Source organism: Siphateles boraxobius, unplaced genomic scaffold, assembly GCF_051911475.1.
Source record: "Siphateles boraxobius isolate OS27281-9 unplaced genomic scaffold, OSU_SipBor_1 41, whole genome shotgun sequence".
Taxonomy (NCBI): domain Eukaryota; kingdom Metazoa; phylum Chordata; class Actinopteri; order Cypriniformes; family Leuciscidae; genus Siphateles; species Siphateles boraxobius.
In genome coordinates this window covers 4,051,588-4,068,772 of record NW_027509042.1, presented here as the reverse complement: position 1 = coordinate 4,068,772, position 17,185 = coordinate 4,051,588, and the positions used below count along the sequence as shown (strand labels likewise).

Here is a 17,185-nt window from a genome sequence, read left to right as displayed (position 1 = left end):
GGTACCAGCCTCTCGAGGCTGGCCTCTGGAATACTTGGAGCTGCAGACACAGTGCCCTGTAACAGCGCACCGGCAGGGAACAACTGGTCTGACAGCTCTGGACCCCTCCTCAGAGGGAGCGAGCGCCCCTCGGGGAAACACTCGCTGGGACCGTCTACGCCCCGGCACGAAGAAGGGGTCGGCAGAACGGACCCCTGAGGGCACTGAGAGAGAATGGGCACCGTGTAATGCGGTGAACTCCTTTCTCTCACGGTGGGGACTACCCTCAGCATCCTGACGCCAGAGACGTCAGGACTTTTTTGACGAAGCCTTCTTGGCCATAATGACTGTCCTCAGATCAGCCTTACCCCTCGAAGACTTCGTCTGAGAGCGCCGCGTCTCGTCCCAGTTTTGCTGAGGAGGAGCACAAGACGCGACGCTCTGTTTCTGTTGCGTGCGGTGTGAGGAGCTGGTAGACGGACGAGGCTGCCCCCGCCCAGCAGCCCCGGAGACGTGTACGCGAAGGGGAAGAATTTTTTGGAGCGCCGCCGCCTGCTTCTTTTCTTCCTGAAACCTCTCGATGACAGAATTTACCGAGTCACCGAAGAGGCCAGCAGTTGAAAGCGGGGCGTCCAGGAGGAAAGTTTTCTCCTTCTCCTTCATATTGGAGAGGTTTAACCATAAATGTCTCTCCGTGGCCACCAGGGCTGCCATAGAACGGCCCACTGACTTGGCCGTCTCCTTGGTGGCACGGAGAGATAAATCTGCTGCCTGACGAAGCTCTCTTATCACGTCAGCACTAACCTCTTCCCCTTCGCTCACATCTTTAAGTAGATCAGCCTGATACGCTTGAAGTATCGCCATGGTGTGAAGGCATGATACTGCTTGGCCCGCCGCTGAATAAGCTTTGCCCACCAAAGCCGAAGTATTTCTTAAGGGCTTGGTGGGCAATGCCGGTGTCTTAAAAGACGATGCCGAATCGGGAGAGAGATGACTAGCGAGAGTCTCCTCAGCCTTCGGCATCGCCCCATACCCATAAAACTTAGCCCCAGATATATTGGAATAAGAGGAGGTCTGTTGACTAAAAATACGAGAAGATACAGGTCTTTTCCAGGACCTCGACACCTCAGTGTGGAGGTCTGGAAAGAAAGGAAGACACCGGCGTGGAGACATAGCGCGAGACGGCAAAAATCTTTCATCTAGTTTAGATTTTAATTTAGACTCCTGCCTATCAGCTGGCCACTCAATGCTTAATTTTTCTACGGCTCGAGTGAGCACCTCCATAAGCTCCTCACTGGCAGGAGACTGAAGTGACGAGTCCCCAGTCTCTAGTGTGTTATCAATACTTTCAACATCCAGCTCCTCAGAACTGGATAGTTGAAGAACAGGTGCCTCAGCCTGGGTGGAAGAAACCGCAGCGCGTGCTTCCGAACCCGGGACTGAGGCACTGGATCTAACAGGTAAAGGCTGAGATAAGGCAGAGCCCGTCTCAAACCCCTCTGTTAGATCCAACTGCGATCCCCAGGACAGGCATCGCCGCTCAGCCTCAGCAAAAGCGGGACCCGATCCGCGGGGAGCGCGCACCGAACCGCTCTCCTCAAAGAGCGATCGGCGGGAGCGCAGCGTCCGTAGAGGTAGACGCTCGCAATGCTCACAATCAGCCCCCTCGAGAGCTGACTGGGCATGCTGCACTCCTAAACAAGCAACACATAGTAGATGTGTATCCCCGCCAGTAATAAAGCGAGTGCAGGGGAAAACACACTTCCTAAACTGTTGCTCGCTCGCCATAATGATATATAGTTTTTTATATATATATGAGAATATATAAGTGAAAACTCCTGCCTAGTGACAACTAATGACAGACAAAACACAGTATTGAATGATTTCACACACACAGAGCGCTTGCTGAAGTAACAGAAGCTGATGCGCTTGTGTTTTGGGAGTGCTTTATAGTTTCCTGGTCGATGACGTCACCCGCCTATGACGTTCCGTCTCGCCATTGGATTGATTTCATATGTGCTTCATGACGCATTCACGCAGGGGCGTTCCCACAGCGTTTCACGCAGCTCGAGTTCCCTGATAGGGAAGTGCATTTCTCTCTGGTGCATTCACTAGCCTACTGCGAGGATCGCGAGTCAGCATCGTCAACTTCATCTTGACTTTATTAATAAACAATCAACATGTCTCCTTGCTATATTTGACATATTCATAATCATTGCTTTTGCCGGTTCTTTCTGACAGCTTTTAGGTGCTTTATCGGCAGCGCGACCGCCCTTACATGAACGCGTCACCACCGCATCAAAAACATGATTGCGTGATGAAAACATGAAAAATACCACATAAACATAGTCTAACTGTTTAGAAAGAAAACACAGAACGAATAGCCTAATGCGCATACGTCCATCTCGCGAATCTCTCCTTCATGCCATCTTCACCATTAGCCGCTTTTCCTCTGGCCAGGGTGAGCACAGAGGCCCGAAATCATACCTCACGGCACTCCTGTAAAAAATAAATCGCTATACAAATATATCAGACGCTGCCATTTAGTCTTTAATTACAGACTTGGACACCACGCGCGGCTATTGACTGACCACGAACAGGTAACTTAGCCTACTTGCATCTTTCATTCGTTAATGTCTGGCGGTCTTGCTGTTTTTTTGTTTTTTTTTGTTTGTTTTACAATTAAAACTAAAAGTCTGTTGTAACGCAAGCCTTACCGAACATGTACAGAGTAAAATATTACTGAAAATTGATTAGTAATGGCTTACACTACTGCATTACAGCAAAACGTAATATGTTACTGTAATGCATTACTTTTGTAACGCGTTACTCCCAACACTGCAAACCACAACCAGAGAATTTCACATTTCAGTTTCAGAAATGTTGTGGAAACTACTTTCAGTAGCTTTAGCTTTGTTTTATTTACTGTAGATTGGTTCTCGATTCCAGACCCTACAAGAGACCAGTGTGAGTATCCTGCCACAAGAAAGTCATAGACAAGAGGTTCAGCAAAATAATGGCTGTATTTTCAATTTTGAATGAGCAAACCCTTTGCATGGTAATTTTATCAGCCTTGCTTCTACTCAAGGACATTGCTGTATTCATAATTTATTCACAGCATTATGGCTGACTCAAATTATCTTTAAAATGGTCATGACATGGGAGAAAAAAATGCTTTTTTAAAACAAGTTCAAACAGAGACAGAATTAATTCGCCTTTTTTCCTTATACATATCATAAAACTTTACCCTTTAAACACTGTCACATTGAAAGTGGCACCCTACGATTTAAAATGCATCACGGCAGGAAACGAGTCAATTAATCCAGAGATTCGTTTTGCCAAAATTGGCCACTTATCTGGCAAATTCGTTGCTCTAATCAAACTCTTAGTGGGACATTTTTCGGTATAGTTTATGCTCCTAGGGGCAGATTTTCTAATAGATATTAGTTCTCGATATTTAACAGGCAATTTATTAAGTTCAACTCAGCAAGACAAGTGAGTCCTTTTAAAAACTTTAAATGCCGTTCAGTGAACACAAACTGGGAACAAGCACACACAGAGTGTGAATCTCACAGTTTTTGTCGAGAACATGTCCAGGTCATATTTCACCACAAAATGAAAATAAACAAAGACATGAAATATAAAATATAATTTTAATATTTTATCATAAAATACATTTTTTATTATAAAAAATAATCTTAAATTTAAAAAAGAAATTGCAATATACATGTATATAGAAAAATACTCCAAGGCACTTACATGGTAAAGTAAACAGCCTTTAATGAACTGGGCTAATGTCATGAAGCTGAATGAGAGTTCAAAAAGGTTTCTATAAACAAAATGTTTTTTTTTTCAATTAAAACAAACTCAGGTAATCCACAACAACAAAGAGAAAGCAACAGCATGTGTAGCACGCACACACAAACAACAACCGACTTACACAGAGTGAAGGTGAGGAACTTAAATACATAGTGATAATGAGGAGATGACGAACAGGTGTGATGATCTGATGAGTGTCCATGACAACTGATGAGTGGCGGGAAAATCCACAAAGGAACACGTGTGATGAATGAAAACAAACTGACCCTGCGTCTCAATGTCCATACTATCCATCCTAAACAGTATGTGAGATTAAAATAAGTGTGTCCCAAAGCATAGTATGTTGAAAAGAGTATGCCAGAAGTCCCAAGATGGTCTACTATTTCCGGTCGATTTTCGAAGTGTGGATCCGTGGTGCACACTATAACGGCTAATATTGCCCACAACCCATTGCACTTTGGAGGAGGAACTACAAACAGGAGTAAAAAGTGTTATAAAACTACAAAACATGGCGGATATGCGCGACCGACGGCGTCAGATAAAGATAAAGGATTTAGATAAAGGTTTGAGTGACCAATCAAAGTTATTTCATGTTATCCGTGTTATATTTCATCTGCAATAACAATGTGGACTTTTATAAAGATTCGTTTAACCGTTAACTTTTAAATGCATCATTATGCATTAATATGAGGAGAGTTCCCTGCATGAAAGACCCGGGACTGCAGATCAACGTGCTTCTGCATTTCTCTCTGATATGGTAGGAAATGAAATGAAATGAAATGAAATGAAATGAAATGGGAGAACTTTAACTATGACAAGATGATTGACAGGCCAGTTTACTGTGACAGGATGCGACAGAGAGCAACCATTAAAGACGCAATTGTATGACGTGATAGTTTGTCCCAAAGCTTGTGTACTCTTTTGCTACACACTCAAAAGTATCTACTTTTTCTTCACAAAAAGATACATACTTTTAGGGGTAGTATAAGTAGGCAAATTGAGATGCAGCATGAAAGTCCATGAAAGTGAAACTAAAGATGAATAAATCCAGATAACTGTTACAGCTAAATTGTTAAAACCAGTAAAAAGATATTTCCACGTTTCGACAACACAGCCTTCTTCAATATAATTTAATTGAAATTATAATATTTACAATATTAGTGTTATATATACAGGTGCTGGTCATATAATTAGAATATCATCAAAAAGTTGATTCATTTCAAGAATTCAACTTAACAGGTGAAACTTTTGATGATTATGGCTTACAGCTTATGAAACCCACAAAATCAAAATCCCAGAAAATTATAATATTACATGAAATCAGACAGTAATTACACAGGAATACCATGGTCATTGAACCAGGTTTTGGTTCTTTTGGCAGTGTGGGCAGGTGCAAATCCTGCTGGAAAATGAAGTCAGCATGAAGTGCTCTGAAAACGTTCTGGTAGACGGCTGCGTTGACTCTGGATTTAATAAAGCACAGTTGACCATGAAAAGTCCTCTTTTACGATGAGAGCAAATTTTGCATCTCATTTGGAAACCAAGGTCCCAGAGTCTGGAGGAAGAATGGAGAGGCACACAATCCAAGATGCTTGAAGTCCAGTGTGAAGTTTCCACAGTCTGTGTTGGTTTGGGGAGCCATGTCATCGGCTGGAATTGTTCCACTGTGCTGTCCACTCAACACAGCCGTTTACCACGACATTTTCATTGCACTTCCTGCTTCCTTCAGCAGACAAGCTTTATGGAGATGCTTCCTTCATTTTACAGCAGGATTTGCACCTGCCCACACTGCCAAAATAACCAAAACCTGGTTCAATGACCATGGCATTCCTGTGTAATTACTATGTGATTTCATGTAATATTCTAATTTTCTGGGATTTTGATTTTGTGGCTTTCATAAGCTGTAAGCCATAATCATCAAAATTATAACAAATAAAGTCGTGAAATATCTCACTTTGCATGTAATGAGTCTATATAATATATTAGTTTCACCTGTTAAGTTGAATTCTTGAAATAAATCAACTTTTTGACGATATTCTAATTATATGACCAGCACCTGTACTTATTGATCATATTTACTTTTTGTGAGATTCAACCCAAAAGCAAAAATAAACACACACACACACACACACACACACACACACACACACACACACACACACACACACACACACACACACACACACACACACAACACACACACACACACACAAAGAAAAAGCTCTGATATTGCCTGCTGATCAAATAGATGCCCTCCCTAAGCAAATATTGGGTCTGCTGTTTGCCAGCGCAAGTTCAGTATTCCCAGCACAGGCTAAATATTTGCTCTTCTCATTAGTTAATTCAATTACACTGCTAATCTTATGAGGGTATTTCAATCCAGAGATTGATGGGTGAATCTATAGACAGAGGGAAGAGAAGGATAAGAGGCAGAGAGAGAGAGATCTGGGTGTAAAGAATCAAAAGAGAAAAGGAAGGAGGGGGCGAGAGTGAGAGGTAATAAGCAAAAAGACAGATCTAAAATTAACAGCTAAAAGCTTATTCACCAGGGCCATTTGTGGGTGAGATTAGGGGACAGAGATTGCAGTGGTAATTGGAGTAGAGAGCAATCTACTGCCCCACTCTGCAGTTCAATTGGAGCCATTCACCACAAGTATAAGGCAGAAAATAAACTTGAGTCGATTTCAGTGGCCAAGGGGACAAAATTTGCAGTACATTTAAACTGTGCTTGCTATGGGGCTCCATCTTGCTAAAAAGAAAAAAGATAGTTGTCTTGCTAATCTTGACCAAAAAAGAGGGCAATTATTTGCTCCACTTCCATTGTAAGTGCATAAGAGTTACATTTTTTCTTTATTTAAACCAGAAGAAACCCTTGACTTTGGCATTGTTAGGGTCATGCTTACCTGGTAGGAGTTGGGCCAAAAGGTGCTGATGGCAAGTTCAGCCTTTACCCAGCCTTCAGTGACTGGTGCTGAGGCATTCCAGATGGGATTCCCCTGTGGTCCACCATCCACTTTTATGTAGACATTGAGGGTTCCAGGACTTGTCCCATCCCGGCTGGACAAGGAGTAGTGGAAGTCTATGCAGTGGGTGTCATTCTCTTTTAGTGTGGGGAGAAGCAGGTGGGCCTTCTGACCTGATGCACGACCTGAAGCATTCACCATCATGAAGGAACCTATAAGAGGAAAACAATGTACAATAGGTCAAACAAACTCCCAGAAACGTAACTTAGAAGGAACTGGAAGCAATAGAATAGAATAGAATAGAATAGAATAGAATAGAATAGAATAGAATAGAATAGAATAGAATATCCCCCTCCACCAAATAAAAAATAAAATAAAAAACAACAATGAAAGAAAAGGATGTTTTGATGTTAAGTTTCTCATACTCTTTTCACACGCTGAAGGCTAAACTGTCATTTTACACAATCATGTTATGGCCTTTTGTGCCTTTGTAAGCAGAATGCAGCACATAACTGGCTAACTGCCTGCTATAAAACCACATTGAGATTGTAAGTGCTGAGACACTATTTATATAATGATTCTGTAGACACCTTTACATCTGTTTTACTCCAATTTTATGAGACAATGTGCACCCGTATTAGTGGTTTTGTACAAGTCTCTACTAACAACGGCACTGCATTAGAAAGAGGAAAGAGTGAAGGGCTTTAGAGGATACAAAAATCATGATTTTTAGTTAAGCTAAAGGCCCAAAGCTGGCTTTTTTTTAAATATAAATTATAGTAATTGATTTCAAGTTCTTTAAAAAGAAAAAAGGTTTCGGCGTTGACAAAGGTGACAGCCTACATCAATCAAAACTCTGGGTATTCAATGGTATTTTTACAGCAATTATAGTGCTGGCCTGTTCATGGCTAGGTGACTCAAAGGCCTTAGAAACATTTCAGAAACTGTGTGCATATGCAGCTCCTTTCGCTATGGACAAATCTAAGCTGTGACATCCAAAAATCTACTATACTCAATATATGCTGCTCTCAAAAATGTTATTTCATCAGAACACACGGCTACTGCGGAATGCCAGCCAATGCAGAACCAGGCTTTTTGGATCCAGATGGTTTACATACGTCAAGCTATGTGCATATGTTAAGGGCTAGGTTAAAACATCACATATGTATGTAGGTCAAAATGAGTCCCAATTTTCCCCACACTTTTTCTGCCTGGCTGTGCTAAATCACCGTGCATGATTTTCTAGGTGGGCAGAAGAAGCCATTGCCATAACACCCTATTCATCACAAGTATTATCTAAGACATGACCACAAGACCCGGGCGCATCACATCTTTCAATCAACACAACCTTGAGCCCTGGGATGAGGCCAATCAATTCTGCACACTGATCCAATCTAGCGAAGGCCCCCTAAACAGCGGGCTGGTAGTGAACTCGTCTGATTGCATTTCATATTCAACCCTCTCGGCCCACGTGCATTTTCCATCAGGTATTCCGAGCAGATATCTATATATTCCCTACCGTTGATGATTGCCAATATATATGTTCGGGTAAAACGAGGCCTTTGAACCAAGAGGCAATTTAGACCAAACCTACAAGCAAGCAATCAGCCCTACCACCACGGTCAATACGAGTGTCCTCAATCACACCATCGGCCGCTTCAGTAAATTACACTGTCTTAAGCTGAGCTAATGTGAAATGGGATGTAATGGTTCCATGATAAATAATTCAACACGTTTTATTCCAGGTGGACTGTTGGATGCACAAATCACTCTTGATAAATCAGCTCGCACAAGCATGACAACACTACAAACATGGCTGTGATCGGCAGAGTCTTGCAGTGGGACTTTGCATGAGAATGTCAAATGGAAATTAATATTTACATCACGAAGAATTCGATGTTAACGCAGCTCTCGCAGGAAAACAGATTAAAAACATGTAGCCTCTAAATTGCTTCAATGGTATTACCTGATTTCAATTATTTCCAGGACTCCCAAAGCATTAGAGACACTCACATTCACTGTACGTTTCGTTTCTTTATGAGTTCTGGAGTGAATCAAAATATTATTAATAGTCTTTATATATTTGAGAAATACTTGCGCATTCTCAAGGGCAACACTATTTGGATGATAATTATTTTTCCTAGAACTGTGGGCAGAGATAAACACAGATCAATGGCGATGACGATTTCTCTCAATACTTACTGCAGAATGAAAATGGCTTCTGGAGTAAAACGCAGCACTTGGCGATCTCCTTTACTAAAATCGATAAAAATATGAGAGTCTTTCTCAGCTATCAGCAAACGTGCTGTCAAAATAGAGTCCTCAGAAGCTTCACGGAATCACAGCTACACTACTGGTGATTTAATGTTGTTGACATCAACTAATAACCAACACATGGTTTTCGAGACCAACGACAAGACAGATCCAGTACGTTTTTTCTAGGACAGCACAACAGTCTGTAAAGCATCTTCATAGGGGCCACACAAGGCAATCTGATAAGGTATCGCTTCAGTGCCACTTGGTTGACAGCTGTCACCTCTGCGTTAAAATGAAGAGATGTTATGTGAATTAATTTATGTCTAAATGCCCTTGATTGGAAGATTTATCGGTTCAAACATCTGAGAAGCAGTTTTAGAATGACGTGCAATTCACATCAATCTTCGAGACGCCTGGCCCTTGTGTGGCAATTTCAACTCATTTTCTCTGAGAGGATTCTTCTGCGCGTGACTGCAAAGTACCAAGAGGACTTGCCAGTGAAAGTCATTATTCCCTCTGAGTATTTCCACAGGGAGCTCTTTGCACTAAATGTCACATTCCCACCATCATAATATGATCCCCAACATGACAAATAGCAAAAACTCTGCAAGGTGTCACTTTAATATACAATTATGGCAGGTCTTTGTACTTTGGGCCCTCTGCTGCTCGGTCTGATAAAGTCACGGCATTCCTCATTTCTGCCTGGCAGTTTTATCCCGGGAACAATAAAGTACTTATTTACCATGGAGCCAAGCAAGGGCGGTAATCTGCAATGTACCATGGAAGAGCTAATCCGCTGAGAGGAAAAACACAGGGACGAATAATAAGGAAGTGAGGAAATAGCCTCAATAGGTGTGACAGCATATATCATAGATCAGTATCGCTTTGTGGATCCGCAAAAATATTCAGACAGTACAAAAAAAAAAAAACTTTACAAATACAATACCATTCAAAAAATGTGGTTTTCAGTAGATTTCTTTTAAAGACATTAATGCTTTTACTCAGCAAGGTCGCATAAAATTTATCAGAAGTGGCAGTACAGACTTTTAAAATGTTACAGATTATTTATATTTCAAATAAATTATGTTCTTTTGAACATTCTATTCATCAAAGAATCCTGAGGGAAATCAGTTTCCACAAAAAAAAATCAAGCAGCACAACTGTTTTCAACATTGATAATAATAGGAAATGTTTCTTGAGCAGCAAATCATCATATTAGAATGATTTCTGAAGGATCATGTGACACTGAAGACTGGAGTAATTATTCAGATCACATGAATAAATTATTATTAAAACATTTTAAATTGCAATAACATTTTACACTATTACGGTTTTTAATGTAATCTTACCAACCTCAGAGTTTGAAATTGAGAAATTGAGGTCCTGTAGCTTGAATGTGAGGGGGAGAATTGGAAAATGCATGCGAAAAGTCACATGATAGGACTACATTGGTTGATTACACGGTGAATGAGATAATTCCCACGTATCATGTTCACAACTGATCCGCAAATAACCTGAGAGGGAAATGGACTGACTAATTGCTAAGTAAACAATTCACCCACTCGGACATTACATTTTGAGTCACATCCAAAATGAACCTGAAATGACTTATGAAACACACAATGAGTCAGTTTGTAGTGACTTCTCAGCTTGGTTAATGTTATGGCGCTTTTCCACTGCATGGTACGGTACGGTTCGGTTCGGTACGGCAAGCTTTGGTGCTTTGGCGTAGATCACTGATTGGTCAGACAGACAGAATCGTCACTACCAGCGTCATTGTATTTGCGAGACATCAAACCCGCTAGATTTAAATAGCCAGTAACAGCCTCCAATGTTTTAAAACTACTTGCTTGACTTGCTTGAAGATAAAAAACTTCAAAAAAAGAAATGGCTGAATCGTGGTCAGTGGACGAGAAGCGCAGACGTTCCTCTTGTTAGTTGCCGAGGACCGGATAAACTATAACGATCAGTCATAATCCCACCCACTTTGAAGCGGTACTAACTGCAGTGGAAAAGCAACCGAGCAAAAGCGAACCGAACCGTGCCGCGCCGAGCCGAGTCATACCACGCAGTGGAAAAGCAAAGCAAGCCGAACCGTGCCGCGCCGAGCCGAAACGTACTGAGCCGTACCGAGCCGTGCCATGCAGTGGAAAAGCGCCACTAGCTGATAGTTTTGTGTGTAAACCTGAGGAAGGTCAGCTGACTGAAACACTGCAAATGAAAATTTCTGATGATGCAAGTTTGAGTAGTGTGCAGTATTTATATATATATATTTTAAATAGATAAATAAATGTGTAAAAACCAGATGCATCTGGAACTTTAATTTACATAAAACTAAATAAAAACCCACACAGTTTGCCTTCTCATATCAGAGGTCCACTATACGGCCCCGTTTCGGAGGAAATGGTAATGTGTCAGCTGCAAACATTTCATTTGGAGCAGCTGCGAGTGAGAGAAGATGCGTGCCTGATGCACTCCCCCCAATGACAGGCTGCAGATGGGCCGTCCCATTATAAACGCATACATACTTTTCATAGGGGTCCCAAGAGCACAGTGGATCTGTGCTGTGGTCCATTTGACACATTCAAGCACAGTAAATTCCCCAATTCCCTTCTCACCTCATCCAGGGTGTATATGTGAAAGTCAGTGTAAAAGGAATGGAATGGATGCTTTTATGGCAGAGAGGCAGGATGGGAGACAGTTGGGTACTTCCGTCAGGCCCCATATGTTTGCTGTCCTGGATGTGTAATGGACCTTCATGATGTGACACTATCCATGTCCTTTCCTCCTCTCCGAAGCCCTTATTATTACTTTTCACACATGCATGATCTCAACTAGAGCAGAAACAGCCTTGCCCTGCTTGTCGCGCCAAATGACACGTGATTGGCGTAGAGTCAACAAGACCCACCGGCTGTATGCCGCAATTCGCCATGGCCCTTTGTAATCGCGCCAGCTTTTACTTCCGATTCCCTCTTTCCATGAGCTCTTGCAGCTATTTTCAAGCAGACAGTGGACAGTCAGTGTTGCAAACCCCTGAGACTGTGATAATCTGATAAGTGGAAAATCAATAATTGAAGTGTCATTATCAGAATGAAGACGCCACGGTTGGGCACCTTAATGCAAATCAGTGAATCGGCCAATGGCAAATCCAATATATACAACTTCATCTGTGGTTAAGGATTGCAGCTCACTCTTTCTGCTTCACTACATGTTTGCTGATTGGCTACAGAAGAACTGATGGTGACTATTTAAATCAAGGGTAAATGCATATGTAAATAGGGATCCCACCAATCGCTTTTTAACAGAACAGATATCTAATTAATATTCCAATAAGGATGTGTTTTGAAGACATACAGTGGACCCAAGAAGTATTTGGACACTTAAAGGGTTAGTTCACCCAAAAATGAAAATTAAGTCATTAATTACTCACCCCCATGCTGTACCAACCCCGTAAGACCTTCGTTCATCTTCGGAACACAAATGAAGATATTTTTGATTAAATCTGAGAGGTGGATCACTGCTACATAGGCTGCCAGAGGGAATGAAACTTGACGGCCCAGAAAGTCATTAAAGAACATGTTTAAATATTCCATGTGCCTACAGTGGCTCAACTATAAGTTTATCAAGCGACGAGACTATTTTTTTCCCGAAAAAAAAAAACATAATAACGACTTTATTCGACTATTCCTTTTCATTCCTTGTGGGCCTGAGACGAGAGTTCAAGAGATTTCCACGACGCATGCGCGAGAAGTGAACAAGAAGTATTAGAAGAAGAACGTTCTCTTCTCAGTTCTCGCGCATGCGTCGTGGAAAAATAAGTCGTTATTATGTTTTTTTTTTCGGGAAAAAAGTATTCTCGTCGCTTGATAAACTTATAGTTGAGCCACTGTAGGCACATGGAATATTTAAACATTTTCTTTAATGACTTTCTGGGCCGTCAAGTTTCATTCCCTCTGGCAGCCTATGTAGCAGTGATCCACCTCTCAGATTTAATCAAAAATATCTTCATTTGTGTTCCGAAGATGAACGAAGGTCTTACGGGGTTGGTACAGCATGGGGGTGAGTAATTAATGACTTAATTTTCATTTTTGGGTGAACTAACCCTTTAAAGGAATAGTTCACCTGAAAAATGAAAATTCTGTCATCATTTACTCACCCTCATGTCATTTCAAACCAGTATGACTTAGATTATTTTGCAGAACAAAAAATATATTTTGGATAATGTTGGTGTCCAAACAACATTGGACCTCACTGACTTTAATTGTATGGACATTTTTCAAAATGTCTTCTTTTGCACTTTACAGAATAAAGATAGTCAAACAGGTTTGGAACAACATGAGGGTGAGTAAATGATGACAGAATTTCATTTTGATGTGAACTGTCCATTTAAGCTACATTTATTTCATTGCATTAGAACCAAGTAAACCAAGTGTTGTACAAAACCATGTACAAAAATAAAATTCTGCATGAATTTCTCAGAACTTTTTAAATGCTATTTAACTTTAAGGTTAAGGTAAAACATATTTTTAACTGCTTTAAATTAGGTCTTTCTTTATAAAAAATAAAATAAAGTGTCACTCGCAATCATATTTGTTCATAATTCATAGTCTTTCCAGATAGTTTTGTGGCCGCTGTGCATGCAGATTTTAAGAATGCTGGTCCAATTTGTTGTGTTTATTTTGGCATTTGGCATTTGAATGTTGCTTTCTGAAACTGGGCATCTTCGCATTTGAATTACTATACGGTTATTTGAAATTCTGAAATCTGCATTTCACAATGGATTTTAAAAGAAAAAGGTTTCTTCTGCTTCTTATCCTACTACTTTTGTGTTCATTTTGCAACAAAGGATGCCCTTTTATCAGTTCCTAATAAAGTCTCCCTCAGTGGCCAAGTAGTTGAATTATACTCAGGTTGTCTCAAATTGATCGTAGTCTGGCTATTTATTATTAGCATCTAAAAGGAATGGACTGAAAAGATCCAAAGGTGGTCAAATTGCCTGGTGAGATCATGGCTAACTAACAAGGGAGAGGAAGAAGAAAGAAGAGAAGGTATAAAGATAAAGGGAGATGCAAAAATGTCCAATAATGTCTAAAAATACATTCTAAACAGATACACGTCTCCATGTCTGGAAAAGTTTCATATTTGCTGCGAAATGGTCCGGCATAATATATCTCAGTTGACAGACTGCAGATATGTGCATGAAAGTGGAACCTTTTAAAACAAAAAAGGAACTGTCTAAATTTGTGCATTCGTGTCAGTATTTTCTAAAGCAGAGAAAGACTATTTCAACTCAAGCTCCATTTATACTCAAGTAACAAGTACATTTAGCTCTAGGTCAAAAGATTTGTGTCAAATTACGAGTTGTGTTGGGACAGAGGACCTGCTTGCTCCAAATTTACAGTTTGGCCCTGGCCCTCTTATTTCCGGCCCACGTCCAGATTCATGACGGGAACAGGTGGCTGAGAAGAGGGGCACAATAGCGGCATCCTACTGGCAGCGTGCAAAAAGGCAAACTTGATGCTTATTGCACCTCGTTACACTGCCATATATCCAGTATTACTTCTATTTTTTGCTGAGACGGTCTTTCCCGTGCATAGACCAGGTGTCCTTGAATTCCAGATATGGTACAAAAGGAGAGCATAGCAAAGGCCCGCACGCGAGACGAGTAGAACCTGAGGAGTTAAATTGGTGCCGTGACCCGGATAAATAACACATAAAAACACATTTATTCAGATACATGGTATTATGGATTCTAACAAATACCAAAAGATAAAAATTCAAAACCTGACTGCTTCTGTTAGAAATCTTATAGTGGGCCGTGGTTGGATCTTCCCTCAGGACAACGGTCCAAAACAAACATCAAAATCAACACAAAAATGGGTAACTGAGCACAAAATGAAGCTTCTGCCATGACCGCCCCAGTCCCCTAAACTGAACCATATAGAAAATTAGTGGGGTGAACTGAAGAGAAGAAGAACCAACATGAACTTGTGAATCTGCAGGATCTGGAGAGATTCTGTATGGAGGAATGGTCTCTGATCTCTTGTCAGTTGTTCTCCAAACTCATCAGGCATTATAGGAGAAAACTCAGAGCTGTTATCTTGGCAAAAGGAGGCTGCAAAAGGTATTTAATAAGAGGGAGCCAATAATTATGACTGGCGTGTTTTGGAGAAAAACATTTATTTCATAATATGACCTACCCCCCACTTTCAATTATTTTAATTCAATGAAAGGTTCTATTTTTGCGATTTTTTTTAATAAAAGATCAAAAGGATAAACAATGAAGATTCATTTTTTACAGACATTTTTGATCATATTTACCAGGGGTGCCATTAATTCTGACCACAACTACATATACATATACATATACATATACATACACATATACATATACATATACATATACATATACATACATTCACACATTCTAGATATAATTCATATACACAAAACACATGCAATACATATAAATTCTGGTTTATATGCAATAGAATAAATATAATTAATTTATGGGTAAAAATGCTTTTGAAACGAAACAAACTTATTTAAATGTGTGTTAAGCCTGACTTTAATGGATAAAAAAGTATAATACAGTATATATAAAAGTATACGTATACTACTTCAGTCAGTCAGTCAGTCACATTTGTTTATAAAGCACATTTAAAAACAAGTGAAAAAGAATCATATAGTGCAATATATATTGTCATCGACCAAAATATAAGATATTTTTGCTTATATCATCCACCACTGATCATTGCTCTAACCATCTTGACACCTACAGAGATTTGTCTTGCCAGTTTGGTAGAGATATCTTGGCTTCTGTTAACTGTTATGGCGGGCAGAAGTCCGTTGCTGCTTAAGTAGTCCCTGTTACTGCTCCTTTGAGAGCAATTGGACACTCTCGCCTATGCTGCTGCTATAAAATGTTTCCAGCTGAACTCTTCAACCTCACAGAGGGAAGTGCAGTCCTGGGCCCTTGAGAGTGAGCCACAAGCGATTTTGTCAGCCGGTTATTTGAGGTTGTCCGTATGCTTTCACACAGGGATGGCCGCTGAAAGCCAAGCTGAGGCACACAAATCCCAGCGACAGACAAGACGTTTACGGATAAAAATCAGGATGGATCCACCTTGGGTGAAAATGAAAACAGAAGCTGCACTCGTAAATTCAAAAATAAGACAAAATTAGTGAGAAATTTCAAGCCTTTATTTGTTATAATTTTGATGATTATGGCTTACAGCTTGTGAAAACCACAAAATCTGAATCTGAAAAAATTAGAATAGTACATGAAAATCACACAGTAATTACACAGGAATGCCATGGTCATTGAACCAGGTTTTGGTTTTTTTGGCAGTGTGGGCAGGTGCAAATCCTGCTGGAAAATGAAGGAAGCATCTCCAAAAAGCTTGTCTGCTGAAGGAAGCAGGAAGTGCTATGAAAATGTCGTGGTAAACGGCTGTGTTGAGTGGACAGCATAGTGGACCAACACCAGCTGATGACATGGCTCCCCAAACCAACACAGACTGTGGAAACTTCACACTGGACTTCAAGCATCTTGGATTGTGTGCCTCTCCATTCTTCCTCCAGACTCTGGGACCTTGGTTTCCAAATGAGTTGCAAAATTTGCTTATTAAATCCAGAGTCAACGCAGCCGTCTACCAGGACATTTTTCCTACAGCACTTCATGCTGATTTCATTTTCCAGCAGGATTTGCACCTGCCCACACTGCCAAAAGAACCAAAACCTGGTTCAATGACCATGGTATTCCTGTGTAATTACTCTGTGATTTCATGTAATATTCTAATTTTCTGAGATTTTGATTTTGTGGTTTTCACAAGCTGTAAGCCATAATCATCAAAAGTATATAACAAATAAAGGCTTGAGATATCTCACTTTGCATGTAATGAGACTATATAATATACAAGTTTAACTTTTTTAACGGAATTACTGAAATAAAATCAACTTTTTGATGATATTCTAATTATATGACCAGCACCTGTATGTGATATGTTGATTTTTAATTGAATTGACACACTACCTTTTATTACTGAAAAAAAAGTTTAAAAATTGCTGACGAGCCATATAGGCCTACTCACTGAAAGAACCATATTTGGCTCGAGAGCATCGGTTTCCGAGCAGTCTGTGGAATACGTTTTACACCAGTGCATTTT

The 17,185-nt window shown here is 40.4% G+C and overlaps 1 protein-coding gene across 7 annotated transcripts in view; it reads right to left on the bottom strand.

Annotated features, from left to right (window-relative positions):
- ptprt (protein tyrosine phosphatase receptor type T) overlaps positions 1–17,185 on the bottom strand; it is a 316,287-nt gene that overhangs the window by 228,952 nt on the left and 70,150 nt on the right. For all 7 annotated transcript variants that reach the window (XM_077197876.1, XM_077197874.1, XM_077197875.1 and 4 more), the window contains exon 3: positions 6,702–6,973. In XM_077197876.1, the coding sequence (XP_077053991.1) occupies positions 6,702–6,973 (272 nt within the window). The remainder of the gene's footprint in view (positions 1–6,701; positions 6,974–17,185) is intronic.